Consider the following 21,215-nt stretch of genomic DNA (forward strand, 5'->3'; position numbering starts at 1 on the left):
GTTTATGTTTGTGTGTGTATGTGTGTGTATTCAGATTATCCTTGTGAAGTATAGCTTATAGGGAGAGAAAGTACTCCCCCCCCCCCCCCCCCCCCCCCCCCTGCCCCCAACCTGAAGAACACTCAGATGAATGGTTTAGATAATTGAATGTCTTGGTACAACATGATAAGCAGGGATGAACAAGTCCGCTCATGATACCGGGTGATAAAAGGGATATGGGCGACTGCAGCCTCCATTTATAGCTGCGTAGTCTTCGACACATGGGCCTTTCAGCTCTGATTGGCCTGTTCTGACAACACACAAGGTTGGACTGGACTCATGTACAGGTAATGCGATACATGGGTTGGGTTTGTTTCATGGTCCCACACGTTCACCTTGGGCGACGGGAACATGTCATTGGGTTTGGGCCAATCTTCCGCCTGGCTACAGTCATGCCAGCTGTTGCTGGGAGATCACACGCCATCGAACCGTACACCTGGGGAACGAGTATAAAGGCGTAGAAAAGCTGTGTGTGTGTGTGTGTGTGTCTGTACTTGATATCCTGGGGGCGAGGCGCAGCTAGGCATAGCAGTTCTCTCATGCAGAGATTCACTTTGGAACCCCTCCTAGATCAACCCACCAGGACCAGCATAGTGTCATTAATTGAATGCACAAAGCACACGGTTCCTCCAATATTACAGAAATGCTTTGTCTGAAAGCGCACGCAAACACACAAACACACACACACACACACACACACACACACACACACACACACACACACACATACATATACACAGAGACACACACAGACGCAAACACACACATACACAGACAAAACACACACACACACACACACACATACAACTTTACTGTATGTCTTTGTTTCCCACCCCTCGCCCCCACCCCACAGAGCCTCCACAGTGTGGGTGTTCCAACAGCTTTGTTGGTAAACCAGCAGATGATCCCAACTGCTTTATGACCAGAGCCAACCCTGCTATTACTGAGCTTTGTCATTGGGAACCCGCTTCTTCTCAAGACACGCACCCTGGGCCACTCCCATGCACACCCTCCTTCCCGCCTCTCCTTTCCTCTACACTTCCCTCCCCCGGCCCCCCCCCCCCACACACGATAGATCCCAGAACAGACCTATCTCTTCCTGCTGGGGCACTCATCCCCTTGCAAAGCCCAGGGCCTGGGAAAACCCCCGCTGAAGAGAACACACACACACACGGGCGCGCACACACACACAGATACACACAGATACACAAACACACACACATTGACAAACACAAACAGGCAGTGATGCATGCAGAGACCCACGCACGTACTATGTCGAAAATATCAATAACTTAAACACACACAAATGTGCCCATTCGCCCATGCAGATATAGCTACTTGTGTAGGCCTATGCCTGAGGCTGCACTATGTAGTTCTACCTGAGTGGAATGCTGTGAAAACAATGATAAAAGCATGTAGGAAAGGAAGCAGTGAAGAAAGGCTCTTTAGAGACGTCGAACACCTGTCCTGACGGCCACTTAGAGACTTCTGGGTCATTTAACTCAGTTAGGAGCCTTCCTGAGCAAAATACCTCAACCAGAGACTCTGTCTCCCTCTCTACTTTTATTATTTCCTTCTTTACTAGCCCATGTTTGATTCCCGTCTCACATCATCTTGTTTTTTTGGCCATTTGTTTATCTTCTTAAGCGGATTGGCTCTGGCTCTCTCTCTCTCTCGCTCTCTCTCTCTCTCTCTCTCTCTCTCTCTCTCTCTCTCCTGTGACTCAGGACTATGTTTTTGGTTTGAGAGATTACATCGCAAAGCAAAAATAAAGAGAAGGAAGTGAGGTTGAGTACCGGTATGAGGAGGAGGAAGAGGAGGACGAGGAGGAGGAGGAGTAAAAGAGGAGTGAGTGACATAGAAAAGAAGATTGCACGAAAGGAGTGGGATGGACCAATTGCCAAAATGTTGCACAACGACCCACCCCCTTAGTCTCTCCAACAGGCAGGATTATCATTCAGAGCATTAACACATCCAAATAAGATCCAATGACTTGGGTGGGCAGGATTCATCTCCAGCCCTTCCTGATAACCCAAACTGAGGCAACCCAAACTGAGGCAGCCAGTCATTCACAGCTATTGTGAACCATCGTGTTTTGCATCACATAAGTATGAACATGGTAAAGAATCTCTGAAACAACAGACACCAGACATTACATTTGCAAGCGCACAATCCTCAGTCAGTGAATGTATATGGTGTTTGGTCTGTTGGTTAATGCAACTTGTTCTAGCGTTGCCGTGGTGATTCATATGGAGGCTTCTATCCGTGAAAGCACTCAGCTTGCATGTCATTTGAATCGGCGTCTTTGCGTTGTGTAGTCATCTGAGCTGTTATATTCAGTGCTATTTTATGTAAATAATGATGTGTCTGAGGAAGACATTTCTTCTTCTATGGAATGGATTAGGACGACGTGTTTCAGGGGTGCACAACGGAAGTCCATGTTCGCTTTGCCTCCGCTGAAAATAATCCATTTCAACGGTTCCTTTATACATATTGGTTAACAACATCAACCGTGACATTAATACCGCTTTTAGATGATGTCATTTCTCGAAAAACTTGGTGTGACCCAGGCATTTATTGTGTTTTGTATGTACTTATAAAAGGAACCGTTGGAACAGATTTATTTTGGCCGAAGCAAAGCGAAAATAGACTTAGTGAGTGTGGTGCATCACAAAAACACGTCATCCTAGTACATCCAAAGAAGAATACATGTCATCTTGGGTCACTCCAAAAAGAATATTTGAGAGAACATCATCAGTTACATAAAATACTACTGAACACAACAGCTCAGATTACTTCACCAACGTGAGACCGAGAATCAAACCACATGCAATCTGAGTGGTTTTAGGGATAGCAGCATCCATATGAATCTTCATGGAAACGACAGAAAACGTTGTAACAAACATACTAAAGATCATATACATGCACTGACTGAAGATTACGAAAGAATAAGAATTATATAACGTATGTCATTCATTTTGGTAAAACAGAACCTTGACATAAGTGACGTATTGCTGTTTCTTGGAAAGGGGGCTAAAACGTTCATATTCGTTCATTGTTTAGGTTGGAGATCACGTTGCGATTACCGTGAAATCCGATTTCTATATTGAACAATAAAAATGTAATTTAAAATTAAAGTCCAAAAAGCATGTAGCCTACTATGTGTTGCGAGACACTATGCCATTCTAATCGACATGTAACCCAACTGTATCCCTTGTGTTATGAGAAACGCTCTCGTTTTGAGTTCAGGTAGATAATATCACACGAATCACAGCATGCATCCAAACAATGCTGTCTTGGCAGGAAACCTGGTTTAGTGGCACAGTTTGAAGCACCAATCAAAACTAATAGCTGCTGCGACGGTTGTTGTGAAAACAGGCAAATGATGGTTAAAGAAAAAAATATCCAATTGGATTCCTTCCTGTAGATAACCCAATACCATATGTGGTATGTTATGACACTATGACAGAAAATGGTATGCTGGTGATCTTGCTCTTAAATGCTGGAAAAAGGACAAGGAGATACAAATTGAATTGCTTATCCAACACAAAACCTGGCTTTGAATAGGTAATTGTTGTTTAAATGTGTAACCATAAACCCTGAGTGAATACGTTGTCTTTGTTTGGAATCTTGACATTTGATCCAGCTTTTCTGCAGAAAAAAACGGAAAAACATCCATGGTGCGGGAGGCAAGTCTTGAGTCAAATGCGGGAGAAAAACAAATGTTGTTCATCACAATGCTGGCTACATGGAGCTTGCGGCAGCTGTAGGCTAGCCGCTAGCATCTCTGCATGACGTGAAACGTAAGAGGCTGCCGTCTGGTCGACATGGTGTCAGCACTCCAGAAAGCCCTGGGCTGTTTGGGCTGGAGCACATGTTACACACACACACACACACACACACACACACACAAACGGGATGTAATGGCTTACCGTGTGTATGTGTGCATGTGCATGTGTGCGTGTGTTTGTGTGTATGTATGTGAATGTCTGCATCATGCATTGGTGTATGAGCGTATACATGTATTTTTTGCGTAGGTGTGTGTAAGTGTGTCCATGTGTGTCTGTATATATGGGTGTGTGTGTCTGTATATATGTGTCTGTGTGTGTGTGTGTGTGTGTGTGTGTGTGTGTGTGTGTGTGTGTGTGTGTGTGTGTGTGTGTGTGTGTGTGTGCATGTGTGATTGTATGTGTGAGAGCGGTTTTCTAAATAAATTTCTGCAATCTGCATTGAGTGTGAATGTGTTGGTGTCTTTTCCGTGTAGGTTCATGTGTGTGTAAATGTGTGCTTGTGTGGGTATATTTATGAGTGCGAGGGCGTGCTGGTGAGGGGAGGCCTATTAAAAAGCTGCCTGAGGAGAGGGCTTTCAGTGGGGAATCGGCAGGGGGGCCGGGGCCATGGCAGGGGCCATTGTGTGTCGGAGTCCCATCCTGAGAGCCGGAATGAGAGGCATTCTCCTCTGCTCGGCTGGAAGACGTTGTACCACCACCGACCCCGGCTGTAATTAGAGACGCTCGGAGCCCACAACCCAGAGAGAGGAAGGTAAAGGAGGGCTAGGAAGGAAGAAGGAAGGGGGCAGGGAGCGAATTAGAGGAACAGAGGTCGGGGTTAGGCGGGGAAAACATGTGGGAGGAACGACGTGTCCTTTGGGGGCAGTTTTCCACTTAACAATGGGATTCGCGGTGGCAGAAACCACGTTGGCGCGTCTGATTGCAAGCACAGTGGACTGCGTGCGCGCTAACAACGGGAGGTCAAACGTGAAGCTCATCCCATGATTGGAGAACCGTTGGTGTCTAGAAACATGAAATGGCGATTGATTGTAATCACCGGCGCTTACACGGGGGTAGTCACGGGACGTGTGAGGCGTTTGGGGTTTTGGCCTGGCCGTATCCCTCTCACAGAACGCTTTCAAAGTTAGCTATATTTAGGAGATTGGCGACGTGCTCTCTGTGAAGACGATGTTTCACGGATTAGCCGAACAATGTGTATCTGTGACACAGTGGACCTTAATGTGGGTAATGGTTTTGATTCAGGGTCATCATGAAGCAAATAAACACCGATATAAAAATGAGTCCAGGAATGTGTATTTATCAGTGATCACTAAACAGAGAAATTAGTCAGATAAACGTCGTAGGCTGTTTTCTCTGCCATGGTTTGCTCTATTTATGGCCTGTTAGGTTTATTTATCTTAGATGTGCTCATGGATGCAGCAGATAAACGAGGTGTCAGACTCAATCTATGGATAGCTCATTCTGCTCGATGTTTAATGACATTAAAGTTCTGGGCTTGCCATTCTGTGCACTTGGCCGTGTGTTAGTAGGCTTCAACATCAGATTGCTAATGCAGCAGCCACAGTGCTGGCAGTCAGTGACGTTTTCGGTTACATCCGCAGGGGGATTTTAAATGACGGTCCCATGAGGTTTCCCCAGAAAGACTAACAGAAATAATAACGGTGGTGACGGTCATCATGACCTTTCTGTGTGTGTGTGTGTACTGGAACCTCCTTGTCATGAGCAGGTGCTTAGTTGATGACGGGAAATAAGACCTACAATAAGGCACCACAAGACTGAAACTCTCCTCCATTTCACCTTCAATACTCAAACATGCATGCACGCACGCACGCTCACACACACACGCAAGCACGCATGCACGCACACACACACACACATACAAACACATACACAGAAATGTGCACTCAAGCTTCGTGTGTGTGTGTGTGTGTGTGTGTGTGTGTGTGTGTGTGTGTGTGTGTGTGTGTGTGTGTGTGTGTGTGTGTGCAAGCGTGTGCATGTGTGTGTGCATGCATGTGTGTATGTGTGTAGCATGGAGGTATTAGGTTTTGTCTGAGTGTGTGTGTGCCTGTGTGCGTTTGTGTGTGTGTGTGGGGGGGTTTTGTGTGCGTTTGTGCGTGTATGGCGATGTCTGTGCATATGTATCAGACATGGCTATATTTGGACAGGCTCTCCAGTGTCTTAATCCCAGGCTCTGCTGTGTTCCACCTGATTACTCTGATCATTCACATCTGACAGGCCTGTTGTTAACCCTGCTCTACACACACACACACACACACACACATACACACACACACACACACACACACACACACACACACACACACACACACACACACACACACACACACACACACACACACACACACACACACACACACACACACACACACACACACACACACACACACACACACACACACATGCACACACACAAAGGTATTGAGCTGGATAGGAAAATAAGCCTGTAGATGGAAAAGGTTACGGTCTTGTCTTTCCCATTCCCTTTCAGTGCTCCAGTGTAGTGACAACACACAACGTACAAAAAACAACCACCAGTACATGTTAAAGCTTGGCTCACACAGGTGTGTGTGTGTGTGTGTGTGTGTGTGTGTGTGTGTGTGTGTGTGTGTGTGTGTGTGTGTGTGTGTGTGTGTGTGTGTGTGTGTGTGTGTGTGTGTGTGTGTGTGTGTGTGTGCGGGACGGGGGGACGACCCTTGTCGTGTCTATGGGTTTGTTGATCTAAGCAGCGTCCCCTCTGTCCAGTGACCACCGTCCCCGCCCCTCTTAGAGCGGCTCCTCCTGACAGACGCTGTGTGATCTTTGACACGTTATTGTCGCCGTCTGCGGATGTTGTTCAGTTTTCCGTGCCTGCAGGACCCAGAGATCTGGATTCAGCCACGACCCCTGTGACAGCCAGCAGCAGCAAATGACAATTATTAACAAGTGTGTGTGTGTGTGTGTGTGTGTGTGTGTGTGTGTGTGTGTGTGTGTGTGTGTGTGTGTGTGTGTGTGTGTGTGTGTGTGTGTGTGTGTGTGTGTGTGTGGTAGTTCACAGAGGGCTCGTGGGGGCAATTTCAAAATTGCAATATAAATATGAGGAACCTGACCTGACTTCACTCTCACCCGAGGAAAAAACACACCTCCTCTGAACCACAAGTCAAAACTTTTATTCCCAGCGCACATCTCTGTGGCCTAGAACACACATTGTGCATAGACAAAGAGCAGCAACTGTGGTCTACAGTACAGGGACAGCAGACAAAAGAACAAAACATAACGCATGTCAGGTAAGCCGTCTCTTTTTCCACTCTCTCTCTCTCTCTCTCTCTCTCTCTCTCTCTCTCTCTCTCTCTCTCTCTCTCTCTCTCTCTCTCTCTCTCTCTCTCTCTCTCTCTCTCTCTCTCTCTCTCTCTCTCTCGTGTGTGTAATGATTCCTTTGACACCTGGGGACGTGTTCTTCTCTGTCTACAGGTTAGCGCTCTGTGTCTTGGGTGACCCAACGTGGGGCCAGGGACCCATATCCCTTTACTAGAAGACGCCCCCTGCTCCAGGCACAGCTCCAGCCCAGGCCCAACGTCAAGGCCAGCCCCGCTATCCCATTGCCTGGACAAAGAGACCTTGGCTGTGAGGTAACCAATGCCTGGGAAACGGTAAGCCACTAGAGTCCTTATTTATTGACAATATTCGTTTGTAGTAGTAATAGTCAATAGTCAAATCATCTAATGGCTATTCATTAGTAAGAAATGATATAACGTGAATCAACGTGACTAAACCTGACATAAATACAACTTTGATACATAACACCGTCTGTGCAAATTAATTATTTTGCCTGAGTCAGGTCTGATGGTTTTGCAATGGCAATGGTGGTGAGGATGACATTCCCCAGCGGACAACAGATCCCACGCTACTGCACAACGTCATCCAACTTCTTTGGTTATTGTTGATTATATTTGTTCCTTAAATAGTGGGAGCATGCAATAATCCAACACTGTAATCCAGCCAACATGTAGTTGAACAGGTAACTACTCAGCAGTACTCTATGTCTCGGTCTGGCCTAGGCTGAATCTCTGCCAGGGTCTTTAGCACTGAGAGCTAAAGGGTGAAGGTGTAAGTCATTTTGATGAATACCTCTGCCCTTGGGCAATTTAGGTAGCACTTCCACGGGCTGTTTCTTCTCTGACAAATAGCCGGGGTGCTCAAATAAAAATAGTGGACGAGGTAACAGACTTCTCTCTGTTCCGCAAAGCAGGGCAGGAAGCGGACGATCGTCTAAGTAATTTAGTGCTATAGGTTGCTTGATTCACCGGATGAATACAAGTGGCTGTTGAAATAAGAGCCTTGTGTGGTGGCTAATAAGCACTCGTTCCATTTTACCGAGTCATATAAATAGCCTCCACACTGAATCCAAGCTAGCTGGACACAATTCAAACAAAACAAACAATCGTCTCCTCCCACATCTTTAGGCTGACTTCTATGTTCTGACGTTTTTCTTTCACTCTGTGTCTCTCTGTCTCTCGCTGGAGAAAGAACGAGAACCATCCATCTCCAAGTCTCTCCTTCTCTCTCTCTCTCTCTCCCTCTCTCTCTCTTGTGGCAGCAACTGCTGTGTCCACCTGCAGAGGCCATCGGGCGTGAACCCTCTCTCTGGCTCTATGGCGTGAATACTGATATGAGGAAGAGGATGATCAGGACCGTTCACCCTGAGAGAAGCACTGCAGAACCATGGCATCTGAAAACAGCTGCGTGAAGCACCCAACACGTGGGTGCTTGTTGTTATCATCATTATTCATATTGTTGTGGTTGTTGCTATTATCATTATGATTGTGGTTTTAACATATAGATGATTCTAATTATTTTCATCAATATTATTATATGAACACAACATAATGACCTTTTTATTAATAATTAGGATAAATGCTATAATCTTTTTATAAATGACCTATACTTTTTTTTATAAATGACCTCACTACCATGTAGTAGCTAAAGATAAATGTACAACCACACCAATATAAACAGGTATGGAGGACTAAAGCTGCTTTCACACCGCCGCGCGGCATCTCGCCACCTCCATTCATTAGAATGAGGCAAGTGCGGCGGAGGGGCGGCGGTTACAAAAGCGTCTGTAGACCAGGAAGCGGATGCCGCCCACGTGAACGCGCACAGATTTTGCCCCTACCGCTCAGCCTTCCCCCGTGTAAAAACTTTCGGCGGCGGCAGCTGAACCCACCGGTAGCGAGGCGGTTACCAGGGTGGTTACTGCCCTGCGGTGTGCAAGCACCTTAAGGCTACCGCCGCAAATCTTATCACAGATATATATTGTTCCACGTATCAACTAATGCCCTCAGAGGCAGCCCATCATTTATCAGGCTTTGGTTGAGTTCCTCTAATTGGGTCGCACAGCATCTTATTGCAAGTGAGGCCTATCGGACTACACTAGTGTTGCATTGGATCCAGCTCCCGAGGCGCTTGTTTCGGTCAGCACCCGAGTTCGATCGCTTCGTTCACGTTCGCCAACAGATCCGTACCAGTGATTCAGACTTACCAAGGTAGACTTACCCTGCGTTCACACCAAAAGATGCATTTGCTGCCCGAACGCGTTGACCCCTGAGTTTTGCGGCGCGTCAAATCAAGTTTTGCGGCGCGTCAAAGTTTTGCGGCGCGTCAAAAGTTGAAATATTTCCACTCGAGCAGCATTTGACACGCTGCAAAATACGTGAACGCGCCCTTCGCCCGTGCCCGGCAGCGGGCACGGGCATGCCGCGCCGCAAATCAGATTTTGACACGCCGCAAATCAAGTTTTGCTGCCCGTTTTCTCGGCAGCAAATGCTGCGGCAGCAAAGCAGCAACGCGTCTCTACATTCACTTTGAATGGGATCACGACGCGCGTCAACTTTTTGCATCTTTTGGTGTGAACGCAGGGTAAGGGGGCACTCACACTAGGCAAGTTTGCCTGTTCCGTGCTGCAGGAAGATTCAGCACGATTCCCCCCCTCCCCACTCACCCCGCTGGCCCGTGGTCACACTGCTCCCAAAGGCCATGGCCTGGGCACGATTGCTCCTTCATACATACGTCATCACGTCGTAATACGATAAATACGTCATCCCCAAGCGTGGTGTCGACTGAATGCTGTCGTCGGCCCAAATTTCAAGTAAACACTCGACTTCACTATCGTACCAACGTAAACCCACTCGTGAACCGCTTGCCGCCATTGTTTAAAATTATTGTTTTGGGGAAGAAGGGCATGGACCTATAAAGAAAGAAGGGTCACGCAAGGACTACCTCATCCAGCTCACATTGCGTATCCGCGCGTGTGCACGTGTCATCTCATTAGCATCTGTACTTTGGCCACGGCACACCTCTCCCAACTGTGCCGTGGCCAAGGGGCTGTTCCGTGCTGGAATACGGATGGCGTGGTCACACTAGTCAAACGTTCTAGACTTTAGTATGCAAATAAGCTCGGGCACGGGGCCGCGGCCCTAGTGAGTGGCCCCTTAAAACAGACCAACATCTGAGCTTGTGAAAGCACCCTACAAGACAGCAAAGATGCAATGCATTGTTGAGCCTGCACTATATAACTGTCCCCATTAGCAGCCTCTAGTGGCTGAAATTGTAGCAACAGAGGTAGCTACATAATTCCCCTGAGATATTCCCATAGCGAATAGAGAAAAACGATCTGGATGATTTGACTAGTGGATGGGCGCATATTTTTCTTGCTCAGATATTTTTGAATATACAGTAGCTACAGTAGAGAAGTTGCAGAGTGCAGGTTTTATGTAAGCTTAATTTTGTAACCTATTGTGGAACAGCGTTCTTAAGATCACCCTTTAAAGCCATGACCCAGCAGTGACCTTCGGTAAAAAAATATATGAAAAAAGACAGGCAAATGTCCGGCACAGATTGTCCACAAACTGTGCACCAAACGGCCAGGCCAGGCCAGATGGTCAGAGGCATGGCTGGCCGTCAGTGGGCTCCTGTTCTCCTCCAAGGGAAAAAACAACACATTCAGCACATTGACAGACAGTGGATCCCAATACATATCACCCATACATGCACAGACACACACACACACACACACAAATAGACAATATGGTCAGAGAGGGCTTTTAGTGTAGTATCTTCCCGCCTCCTTACAATACGTAAGAAACATTATGCCCAACTTCACCACCCCATTAACCCCCTTGCTTCTCCTTCTTTCCATTCTCTGCTCACAGCAATTAAGCAAATGGGCATTAATTAATCGCTCTGGGCAACAGGACACAGAAGGAGTGGAGCAGACTGGATGGATGGACTGCTGAGAGAGAAAAACACAAGCACACACACACACACACACACACACACACACACACACACACACACACACACACACACACACACACACACACACACACACACACACACACACACACACACACACACACACACACACACACACACACACACACACACAAACAAAATCGCAAATGTAACCACTACACAAATGCAAAGATAGATTCGAGCAAAACCTGCATAATGTACTTGCCTGAACAGAAGGCTATTTAGGCACACATACACACCTACAAGTACAGAAAGGCAAAACACACAAATATTGAAACAATAAACCCAGATTATGGCCATTTCTGGAGACATCAATAGATTGTTGCCTGAATGAAATAAATAAAAACAGTCAAATGAGTAAACAAGTGCTGAGCCGCAGGTTTTTCCTTACAAAATGCTTGGCCGGGAACCATTCCTCTGGCTTTCTGCGATTAGAGCTGGACCACTCGATAGTACACAACCCAGTCTATCAAGGAGAGACTGCTGACAGATCGTTTCTCGGACATAAACTGTAAAGTGGGCTATTGGTGATCGGCAGAGCCCTGATATTCTCTATTGTATTGAGTAAATTGGTCTTTATATCATTACAGGACCCAGTGTGTGTGTGTGTGTGTGTGTGTGTGTGTGTGTGTGTGTGTGTGTGTGTGTGTGTGTGTGTGTGTGTGTGTGTGTGTGTGTGTGTGTGTGTGTGTGTGTGTGTGTGTGTGTTAGTATATCTTCTTTTTATAGCCAACATAGACAACCGAGGCAACAATTGATTTACTTATAGTCTACAATCAACCATCTCTTGAAGACTTGGGCCAGATGTAAGTGGTTCTGAATTTGTTAAATATTTTGTCCCATTCAAGCACTATTACCCTCTCTCCACTAGAGGGCAGACGTCTCGATCAACGCAACAATAAACTGCAGATGATTAATTAATAGACTTGGCATGAATCACTGCCTTGACCGTCAGTCGGACCACAACATCACCATCCTACTTTATGATCCAGACCATGTTGCCAGGGTTTTGTGTGTGTGAGTGTGTGTGTGTGTGTGTGTGTGTGTGTGTGTGTGTGTGTGTGTGTGTGTGTGTGTGTGTGTGTGTGTGTGTGTGTGTGTGTGTGTGTGTGTGTGTGATCCTCCTGTGCTTTGCATGATCTCATCCTGACTTGTTTTGTTGTGTGTCAGCAGCAGAAGGAAGGTGGTAGGTCAGGGACCAGGGTCACATGGGACAGGACCTCACGTGACAGAGACGCTGCGGCAGCACTGTCACAGGATGAGGGTTGCTTATTGCCTCACGTGTGTCAGGTTCCCTCAGCATGCAATAGTCTGCCTGCCAGACTATAAGCGTGGGCACCTCTATGTTTTATCACAGGATATGACTTTATCATATGGGCTCGCAATTGTAAGTGCTTGGCACTTGTTTCTATGAAAGTCTGCGATACATCTTGTTTTCGCTTTCTTCTGATGAACAGTTTGTTCTGCTGGTCTTACCTTTGCAGTTCCCTCTTGAGGATCAATGAATAACGTTTTGTCTTGTGACCTGCATTGCTGTAAAACAGAGCCTTTGCTTTTCAACCTGCAAAACGTTATTCTAGAGCAAACAGATGAGGAGTTACTTACAAAGTAAGCTATCCAAACCTCTCAAAACCACAAGAAAACCAAAGTTAACAAAATGCTACCTACCAGCTATGCTACAAAGATGTCAAAGTTTATATCCAAATAACTATATTCACAAAGCTATTCAAATATACTTTGTTTACCAGAGCATTATATTTAATATTCTGTGTACAAAGCAACCCTGGTGAAAAATGAACGACTTATTGACTAAATGGATTCATTTGTTTCGCCCGGTGCACATGTATAATCTAATCTCCCTTCCTTCATTAAGATAATTAGTCGGAGAGGCAGGGACAAGAAAGCGTAGACAAAACCAGCTAGCGTAATTTAATTATGGAGGTTTTTGGACGTGGTCTATGTAACCAACACACACACACACATACACACACACACACACACACACACACACGCAAAATGATTGTGTGATTGAGCAGGGTTGTTGTAGTATGTTGTGTAGTTGTTGCGTATGTAGAATGTAACAGTCCAAAATCGATTCAGTATTTAAGCTTGACAAAAGTCAAAGACACTGTACTTTGCAGTGAACCAAGTAATTGCAACACACATTTGGATGTGAATGATGGCTTCAGACAATTTGAGAATTTAAACACAAGCAGCATAGTTATTTACATTCACCACTAGGGAGCACTGTGTAACTAGTATTATGCAGAACACGACATACAGTGACTGAGCTGGTTTATTGGCATGCCCACTCAAATCGAATACATGTGTTAATTTTGGCGGCGGAGTGGGGGGCGACGACGACGACGACACACAATCCTTTCATAGTCCTGTTTCATTGTTGAATGAAAGGTGTCGATTGTAATATAGATGGTTGAAGATTGGCAGCCGTGTAGAAAATGGCTGATTTAAAAATTCTAGAAATATACTTATTTGAATCACTTCAAATTAAAACATTGAAGCAAAAATATATGTATTTTCTGGTAGGAGAATGTAAGTAAGGTAACCCTTCCTATTTCTAGCAAAAACTATGTTCAAACTGTATAGGAAAAATGCATCATAGCATAAAGGATAAGTAGGCCTATACAGTTTACAGCCAAACTGCGTAGCCTTGAAGGCTTTTGCTCATAAGCATATTGCCAGTTGTTTGGTTCATATAGTGTATTTGTGTGTGTGTGTGTGTGTGTGTGTGTGTGTGTGTGTGTGTGTGTGTGTGTGTGTGTGTGTGTGTGTGTGTGTGTGTGTGTGTGTGTGTGTGTGTGTGTGTGTGTGTGTGTGTGTGCGAGCGCTATTGCTCAATGTATGTGTGCATGCTTGCAAGTGTGTGTGAATGTTTGCGTATGTTTTTGTGTTGTATGCAAAAGAGGTGTGGAGTAAAGTCAATCATTGCGAAACTGTCAACGTCAGAGATAGGATCTCCTCTTAAAAGCATCCAATGGTATGAAGAAGTAGACAATCACTGACTTCATTCCAGTAATCATTTGGGAATCTCATTCAACCGGTTTATCAGTTTATCCCTTTCAAACAATGGGCGTAGGTTAACAAAAAAATATTTTGGATAATTGTGTCTATTTTGGCCTTAATACAACCTTATTATTAAGAGAAGGAACTCTGTCCTCCAAAGACTATGACACTCAACAACACACAAAAGTAATGAGCAACGGTGTAGCACCATCAGGAGTTCATTTTTAGTCTGTACACCAGATGGCGCCACAACAACATTCGGCCACCGTGAAGCCGTAAAATAAACTAAATTATGAATCGTGCCCACATGGGCTTCTCTAAGATATTTCCACTGAGTTTGACTCTCCAATTGAAGGTCAAGGGCTGGTGTTCGAGAAACAGCCACGTAAGCTTTTAAATGAAACCCTTCTGCCTCATTTTCTTTCTTAACAACCATAATAAATCAGAAAAGTCAACACCAGGGAGGCAGTAAGGCAGGGCCTGCCACTTGTTTCCAGTTAGTTTGGTATTGATTCTCCCTCTTCCTTGTGATAGCACTATAACCATCTGACCTGATTGCTGCAATAACCACACTGGCCTCATATCCAGCAGGCATCGCCCTTGCATTAGAGGGAGAAGGGGAGAGTGAGAGAGGGGGAGAGAGCGGGACAGGGAGATTAATGCCACAAGCTGACTGACCTCGGAGAGTGGCCTGGGGTATCTCTGGAATGTCACACAACTCTGAACCTTGGGTCCCACTCATCCCATAGCAATAAAATGTCCATTATGTTTTCTCTTAATAAAAAAAGTAAAATAAATATGTACGAATAGCAGTGTCTTGCGATATCAGTAGGCGCCTACCAAGTGTCTCCTACCAAAGACTATGCTCTCATTGTTATCGATAGTAAAAAACATTTGGAGATATAACAATTCACTTTGTAACACCGAGAGAGCTTTATAAGACGATGAGCTTTATAAGAGGATCTCGGATTCATCTTGTGTTGTTGTTTTTTATCCCTCTTAATACCTTTCAATTATTTCCACTAGGCTTGGGCAGTATCTATTTTTTCCTACCTGCATACCACCTTGATATTTCACTGTGTACGGTATATTATGGTATTTCTGTAAAAGAATACATTAAAATGATAAGAAAAAAACATTAAAGCTGAGGTGCTGGTGATAGAAGAGAATTTATAAGATGTCGGAAAAAATGTAATAGAAAGAGACATGCTGTATAATTGATGGTATTGAATATCATAACTTCTGTATTTCTCCCCTAATACTCCTAGTATACCATTATACCGTGATACTGCCCAAGCCTAATTTCTGACCACTTTCAGCAACAAACCCAGGAGATTTTCCTGAGCACTCTAGTTGAAAAGTTTAGTGACACCATTTGAATATAAGATGCATGATCATTTGGTTTGTCCTCATTTTGAGGGATTTATTGTGATCTAACAAGCATCAATGTGATTTCTTAGACAGACATCACACATATTTTTTACATACACTCAGCAAACTGCAAATAGAGGAAAACAACAACATAGAAAAATATGTTGTCCAACATAATCAGAGGTAATAGCAAACAGGGAAATCAAATGATTCCTTAGATTTATCTTTTACCAAGCGTTTACATCATTTAATTTTAGGAAAACCATTAATTGTTTAGCTTGTTATTCAGTTGTTAAGTTCAGAAGGATTACTCACAACCCTCCTTTCGTCCGACTGGAAGACCTAATAATTCCTCCATGTTGTTAATTAAAGGCAAAAGAATCCTTCATACATTTACATAAAGACTTATTTTCATAATAAGACAATATTGCTTTGATTGACAATAACACAAATCAGAGCTAATTGATATCCTTCAACAACAGTCCCTTGATGTTGATGTATTATCTTTCCCACTTTCATTATCAGCTGGTTGAATATAACAATTTACAACAACCCTTTTATTTCAAACAAAAACAAAAAACATTCACCTCAACACATTCAAATTGTACCCAGATCTGAAAGTCATACTCCAAAATAAAACATGCACAAAGACTTGATAGTTGTGCTCATACATCTTACAGGGAAACATGATACCTTCAACCATAATAATTCTTCTTTAATGTGATTATTATTATCCAAATACAAACAGATTCTGACCAAATTTGAAAGGGTTATTGCATGAGTTCTGCTGTCAGGGAGAACAGGCCTCTTTGCTATAGAGCATTGTTTGCTGGTTGTTTGGCTGACTTTGTAAACAGTCAAACTTACTAAGAGTGAGAAGTGCTCAGTGAATGCTATGAATGCTCATGAAATACATTGTCATCGTAACATTTGGATTATTTGTGTAATGGGGGTTCGTCCTGGAAATCTGTGTGATAATTTGTCAACATTTGTATCCAATATCTGCTGCCACTGAAACGTTGCACTGTTTTAAAAAAGTGCAGCAGGAGGCCTAGCATAAATCATTAGCAATACAATCCTTGAACACATGGAAAATCTTGTGTTTGCATTTGTTGATCGATTCCTGAGGGGTTTGTAGACAAAATCAAATTGATTTTAATGAACCAGGCATGTCCAATCAATCCAAGAGAAATTGAGTTAGTCCACTTTCAAGAGAAACGTGACCCTGCATTTAAGTACAGAAGTGGCCATGCTCAACCTCATCCACGCCTGTCCTGTGCGTCTTCCTCAAATGCGTCGTTGACGTAGCGGTGCTGATGTTCCTGTGGCTCGGGGGTTTGTGGGCCGGTCAGTGGCACCTCATACAGGGGCTCCCCTCCGGACACCGTGATCACAGTGACATCTGGTGGCGGATACGAGTAGGTGTTGCTGACCTCGTTCTTTTCGTCCACATTTTCGACCCCAAGAGCCTTGAGGATGTCGCACTTGCACATGGGGCAGGTCCTTTTCTCCAGGAGCCAGGGTTCGATGCACGCCTTGTGGAAGATGTGACCGCACGTCAGAACAGTGATCACGTCCCCCGCCTTGTAGGATTCGATGCACACAGCGCACGTCTGAGCGTCCAACCCCGTCTCCGGGTCGCCCCTTTTGACCGTGCGCACCACCAGCTGCTTGATGGCCTTCTTGGCGTCCTTCTTAAGCCTGTCATCGGAGCGCCTCTGCATCCGCAGGTTGACGAGCCGATGGGCAGAAACAAACACAAAATAGCCAATGGACGCCGCTGTCACGATAAAGAAGGCGATGGACAGGAAGTAGAGCCAGTAGGTGTCCATCCAGGGGCCGTGAGGATTACCCAAGTCAATAACCATTTCTATAGGGATTCCCATATTGACCAGTTTGGTGATCTCCAGCCCTATCCCATTTCCGATCATGATGGCCACCATCCCAGGGGCGTCTGGGTGGGACATGTGCATGGTTTCGTTCCTGGTCCCCTCCACGTTGTACACCACAATGGCAGCAGCCCCTTCTGCCTGGGCCCCTTTTATCTTTTCGCTGAAAGTGCAGTTGCCCCTCTTGACGAGGGCTATCCAGGGGGGTATGCTGTTGTTGCGGCTGTAGATAGGGAGCCCAACGCAGCCTGTTGGGTCTTGAATAGGCATCATCAGACGTCCGGAAGCCCCCTCCAGGGGGGAGTTGCGGCCATACACACCACACTCACAGTAACGCTTTATGGTCAAATTGGTTTGGATGTCCAGGTAGCTTATTTCCAACAAGGCCGACCAAAACACGAACGCCGAGGAAGCCTGAACAAGTCCGGACGACAACACCAGGAAGAGCACACATTGCCCTACCTTTAGATCCATGGCAACGCTTTTCTCTCAACAAAAAAACATGAAACGCTTTCCGTAAAGGGAGTAACTTTAAATACTTGTTTCAGAGTTGTCCAGTTTTTATGTTCCAGTTGTTGTTGTCATTTGATCGACGGCGATCGGGATAGTGCTAGCGTTTCACCCAACCTGCTCTCGATGGTAATCTGATATGAGCCTCTTGTAACATAACACTGCTCTGCGTCAGCCACTCACCTCTCGTTATCTGCCTGGACCTTGAACAGTGAGCACTCCTCTCACAGTGCAAGTCACTGGCACTTAACAAGTTGAAGTTCCGAACTGTTTTGAAAGCCAAACGAACGCAAGCCAATAAGAAAGGGGAATGACGATAACTGAATGATAAGGCATATATGTACAGGACAAAGTCATAAAGACAAGGAACTTGTGTTATAAGGGGCTGTTGACTTTTCCATTCGTCATGCTCACGGGGAGAAATCTGTGAGGCTGAATTTCTTGTTAAGCTTGTTCCTCTTCTCCCTGAAATGTGAGCTCATGTTGTTGAGTTTGAGCAAGATGGGAAGCTTGTTCTACCAGCCAGGCAGCTCTTTAATCTTAGAAAGGAGAAGTTTATCTTTTCTATCAGAATGGAGAAGTGTCTCCAATCTCCATTCTGAACTTTTCATGACATCCAAATGAATGCAAACACGGGTGACCACAAGGTGGCCAGTAAATACATGAGACAATGGAACCTAGATTTTGCATGTGCTTTACAGACTAATGTTAGTTGAATAGGTCATGGGTTGTATTATTTTGCAAAACAATGTAAGGAAATAATGAGCTCTCCAAGCCTCATAGCTACGAGGAACATCTGAGACGGTACAGGATTCTGCCACCCATAGGCATTTTTTTCAACAGAGGAACATTTCAATTTCTTCCTCCCTCAACCAACCTCCCTTCAGCTCCCTCTCACTCTCTTTCTCTATCTCTCTCTCTCTGTCTCTTTCTCACTCTCTTGCTCTGTACCTCTCCAAGACTTGCACGTGTGAACACACACTCATCAATGTAAACATTAAAGGTCCCATGGCATGCTACTTTATGGATGCTTATATATAGGTGTTTGTGGGCCCTTAATACAGTATTTGAAGACGTTCAAGAAATTCAGCATTGGTGCAGAATTACAGCCACTGCAAGCCAGTCCCACAATGAGCTTTCCACAAACGTGCTGTTTTTTTAGAAGCGGGTAAAGGTAGAGGGCAGAGGTGTGGCTCTGTGCAGCTTGTGGCCACAGTACCATGCGCTAGTGTTTAGATTGGATGTATAGTAATTGCTCGGATTCATTCATTCATCATCCGGAGGCGCACACAGCTTTCGGCCGTGTCCTGTAAATAAACACGCTGGGTGCTCCGGCAGGAGTCCTGGAGATCTATATCAAAGCTGCCGAGGCACCACCGCCACGGAAGTGACGGCAGCGGGCAGCGCCGAAGCGGTTGTGCCTCGCGGTGGTGGTGCCTTGGTAGCGAGCAGCGGGCAGCACGGAGGCACCTACGCCCCGCAGCCGTGGTGCCTCGCGGCGGTGGAAAGATTCCAAATCGGCGTGCCTGAGCTTTGTTTTTTCAAGGAAGAGCAGGATAGCCAGTGCTCGTTTTACACCTAACACCATTTCTAGCTACTGGGGGACTATAGGCAGGATAAGGGAACTCATATTACTGTCAGAAAACTTCATAATGTTGAACAAAAACACCTTCATGGGCGGCTAGGCAAAGGATCAATAAATAACAATGCATCTTGCCAAAGGGCTATTTTCTTTCTTACAATTATCGATCATAAATATTTAACAATACTAAACAAGTTAGATTAAAAAAAGGAAATTAAATTCAAAGTCTTCAAATTGCAGCATGGACATGATTAATTGGTAAATACTGGCATCTGCTGGCAGCATTCAAGGTGGTTTAAACAGTATGCATTGCTTGCAAGCTGCGAAACAATCACAGCCAACACTTTGAAAATATCATGGAATTTTATCATAACTTAAAAGCAATTTCTAATAATAATAATGATTAGAATATTTTTTATTATTAAAGAGAAATATTAAAGAGCCATTGTAAAACATGCTGTTCCAACAACACTTTGTCGCTGCTGTTAAATTTAGGTGACATGGGACTTTAATGTACAAAAACATGTCTGAACAATTATGCTACCACATGATCCAAACGTTCACTGAGACAGGGACCGGGGTTGCATATGGTGAGACCTGCCACCCTAAAATAAAAAATAAGAGAACCACCTCCAGCTCAACATCGGCAAGACCAAGGAGCTGGTGGTGGACTTCCGATGGAGCAGGAAGCCCACCAACCCCCATTACCATCCAAGGGGTTGAAATAGGGGCGGTGGACGCGTAAAAGTTCCTTGGAGTGCGCATTAACAATAAGCTGGACTGGACAGACAACACAGAGGCCCTCTATAGGAAGAGTCAGAGCAGACTCTTCTTCCTGAGGAGGCTCAGGTCATTTGACGTGAGTGGCAGGCTCCTAAATATGTTCTATCAGTCTGTGGTAGCCAGCACACTGTTCTTTGCTGAGGCGTGCTGGGGAGGAGGCCTCAAGGCTGGGGAGTCCAACAAACTCAACAGCTGAGGAAGGCTAGCTCTATTGTGGGACTAGAACTGGACAGTCTGGAGGTAGTTGTGGAGAGGATGAGGGACAAATTCAAGTCCATTTTGGGTAACCCCTACCATCCCCTCTATGTTGAGCTGGCCAGATGGGCAGCACCTTTAGCCACAGATTAATTTCCCCCAGGGGCAAGACAGAGCTCTTCAAGTGCTCCTTTGTGCTAGCAGCCTTCAGGCTGTGTGTATGTGTCTGCATATGCATGTCTGTCTTTTTTGTATGAGTGTGTATATGTGCAGTCAGGTCCATTAATATTGGGACATCGACACAATTCTAATCTTTTTGGCTCTATACACCACCACAATGGATTTGAAATTAAACAAAGTGCTTTAACTGCAGACTTTCAGCTTTAATTTGAGGGTCTTTACATCCAAATCAGGTGAACAGTGTAGGAATTACAACAGTTTGTATATGTGCCTCCCACTTTTTAAGGGACCAAAAGTAATAGGACAATTGGCTGCTCAGCTGTTCCATGGCTTGGTGTGTGTTATTCCATCATTATCCCATTTACAAGGAGCAGATAAAAGGTCTAGAGTTCATTTCAAGTGTGCTATTTGCATTTGGAATCTGTTGCTGTCAACTCTCAATATGAGATCCAAAGAGCCGTCACTATCAGTGAAGCAAGCCATCATTAGGCTGAAAAATCAAAACAAACCCATCAGAGAGATAGGAAAAACATTAGG

General features: G+C 45.0%; 1 protein-coding gene across 1 annotated transcript; it reads right to left on the minus strand.

Annotated features, from left to right (window-relative positions):
- Positions 1–16,657: 16,657 nt before the first annotated feature.
- On the minus strand, positions 16,658–18,313 carry LOC130403829 (E3 ubiquitin-protein ligase RNF128-like). Its single transcript, XM_056608331.1, has one exon. It carries the CDS (start codon positions 17,900–17,902, stop codon positions 16,799–16,801), a length of 1,104 nt encoding a protein of 367 aa, XP_056464306.1. The 5' UTR covers positions 17,903–18,313; the 3' UTR covers positions 16,658–16,798.
- Positions 18,314–21,215: the final 2,902 nt, after the last annotated feature.

Source organism: Gadus chalcogrammus, chromosome 14 (genome assembly GCF_026213295.1).
Source record: "Gadus chalcogrammus isolate NIFS_2021 chromosome 14, NIFS_Gcha_1.0, whole genome shotgun sequence".
In the NCBI taxonomy this organism is placed as follows: domain Eukaryota; kingdom Metazoa; phylum Chordata; class Actinopteri; order Gadiformes; family Gadidae; genus Gadus; species Gadus chalcogrammus.

What these genes read in the sequence shown, in the direction of transcription:
- LOC130403829 (XM_056608331.1), bottom strand. Translation starts at nt 17,902, where the DNA reads ATGGATCTAAAGGTAGGGCAATGTGTGCTCTTCCTGGTGTTGTCGTCC.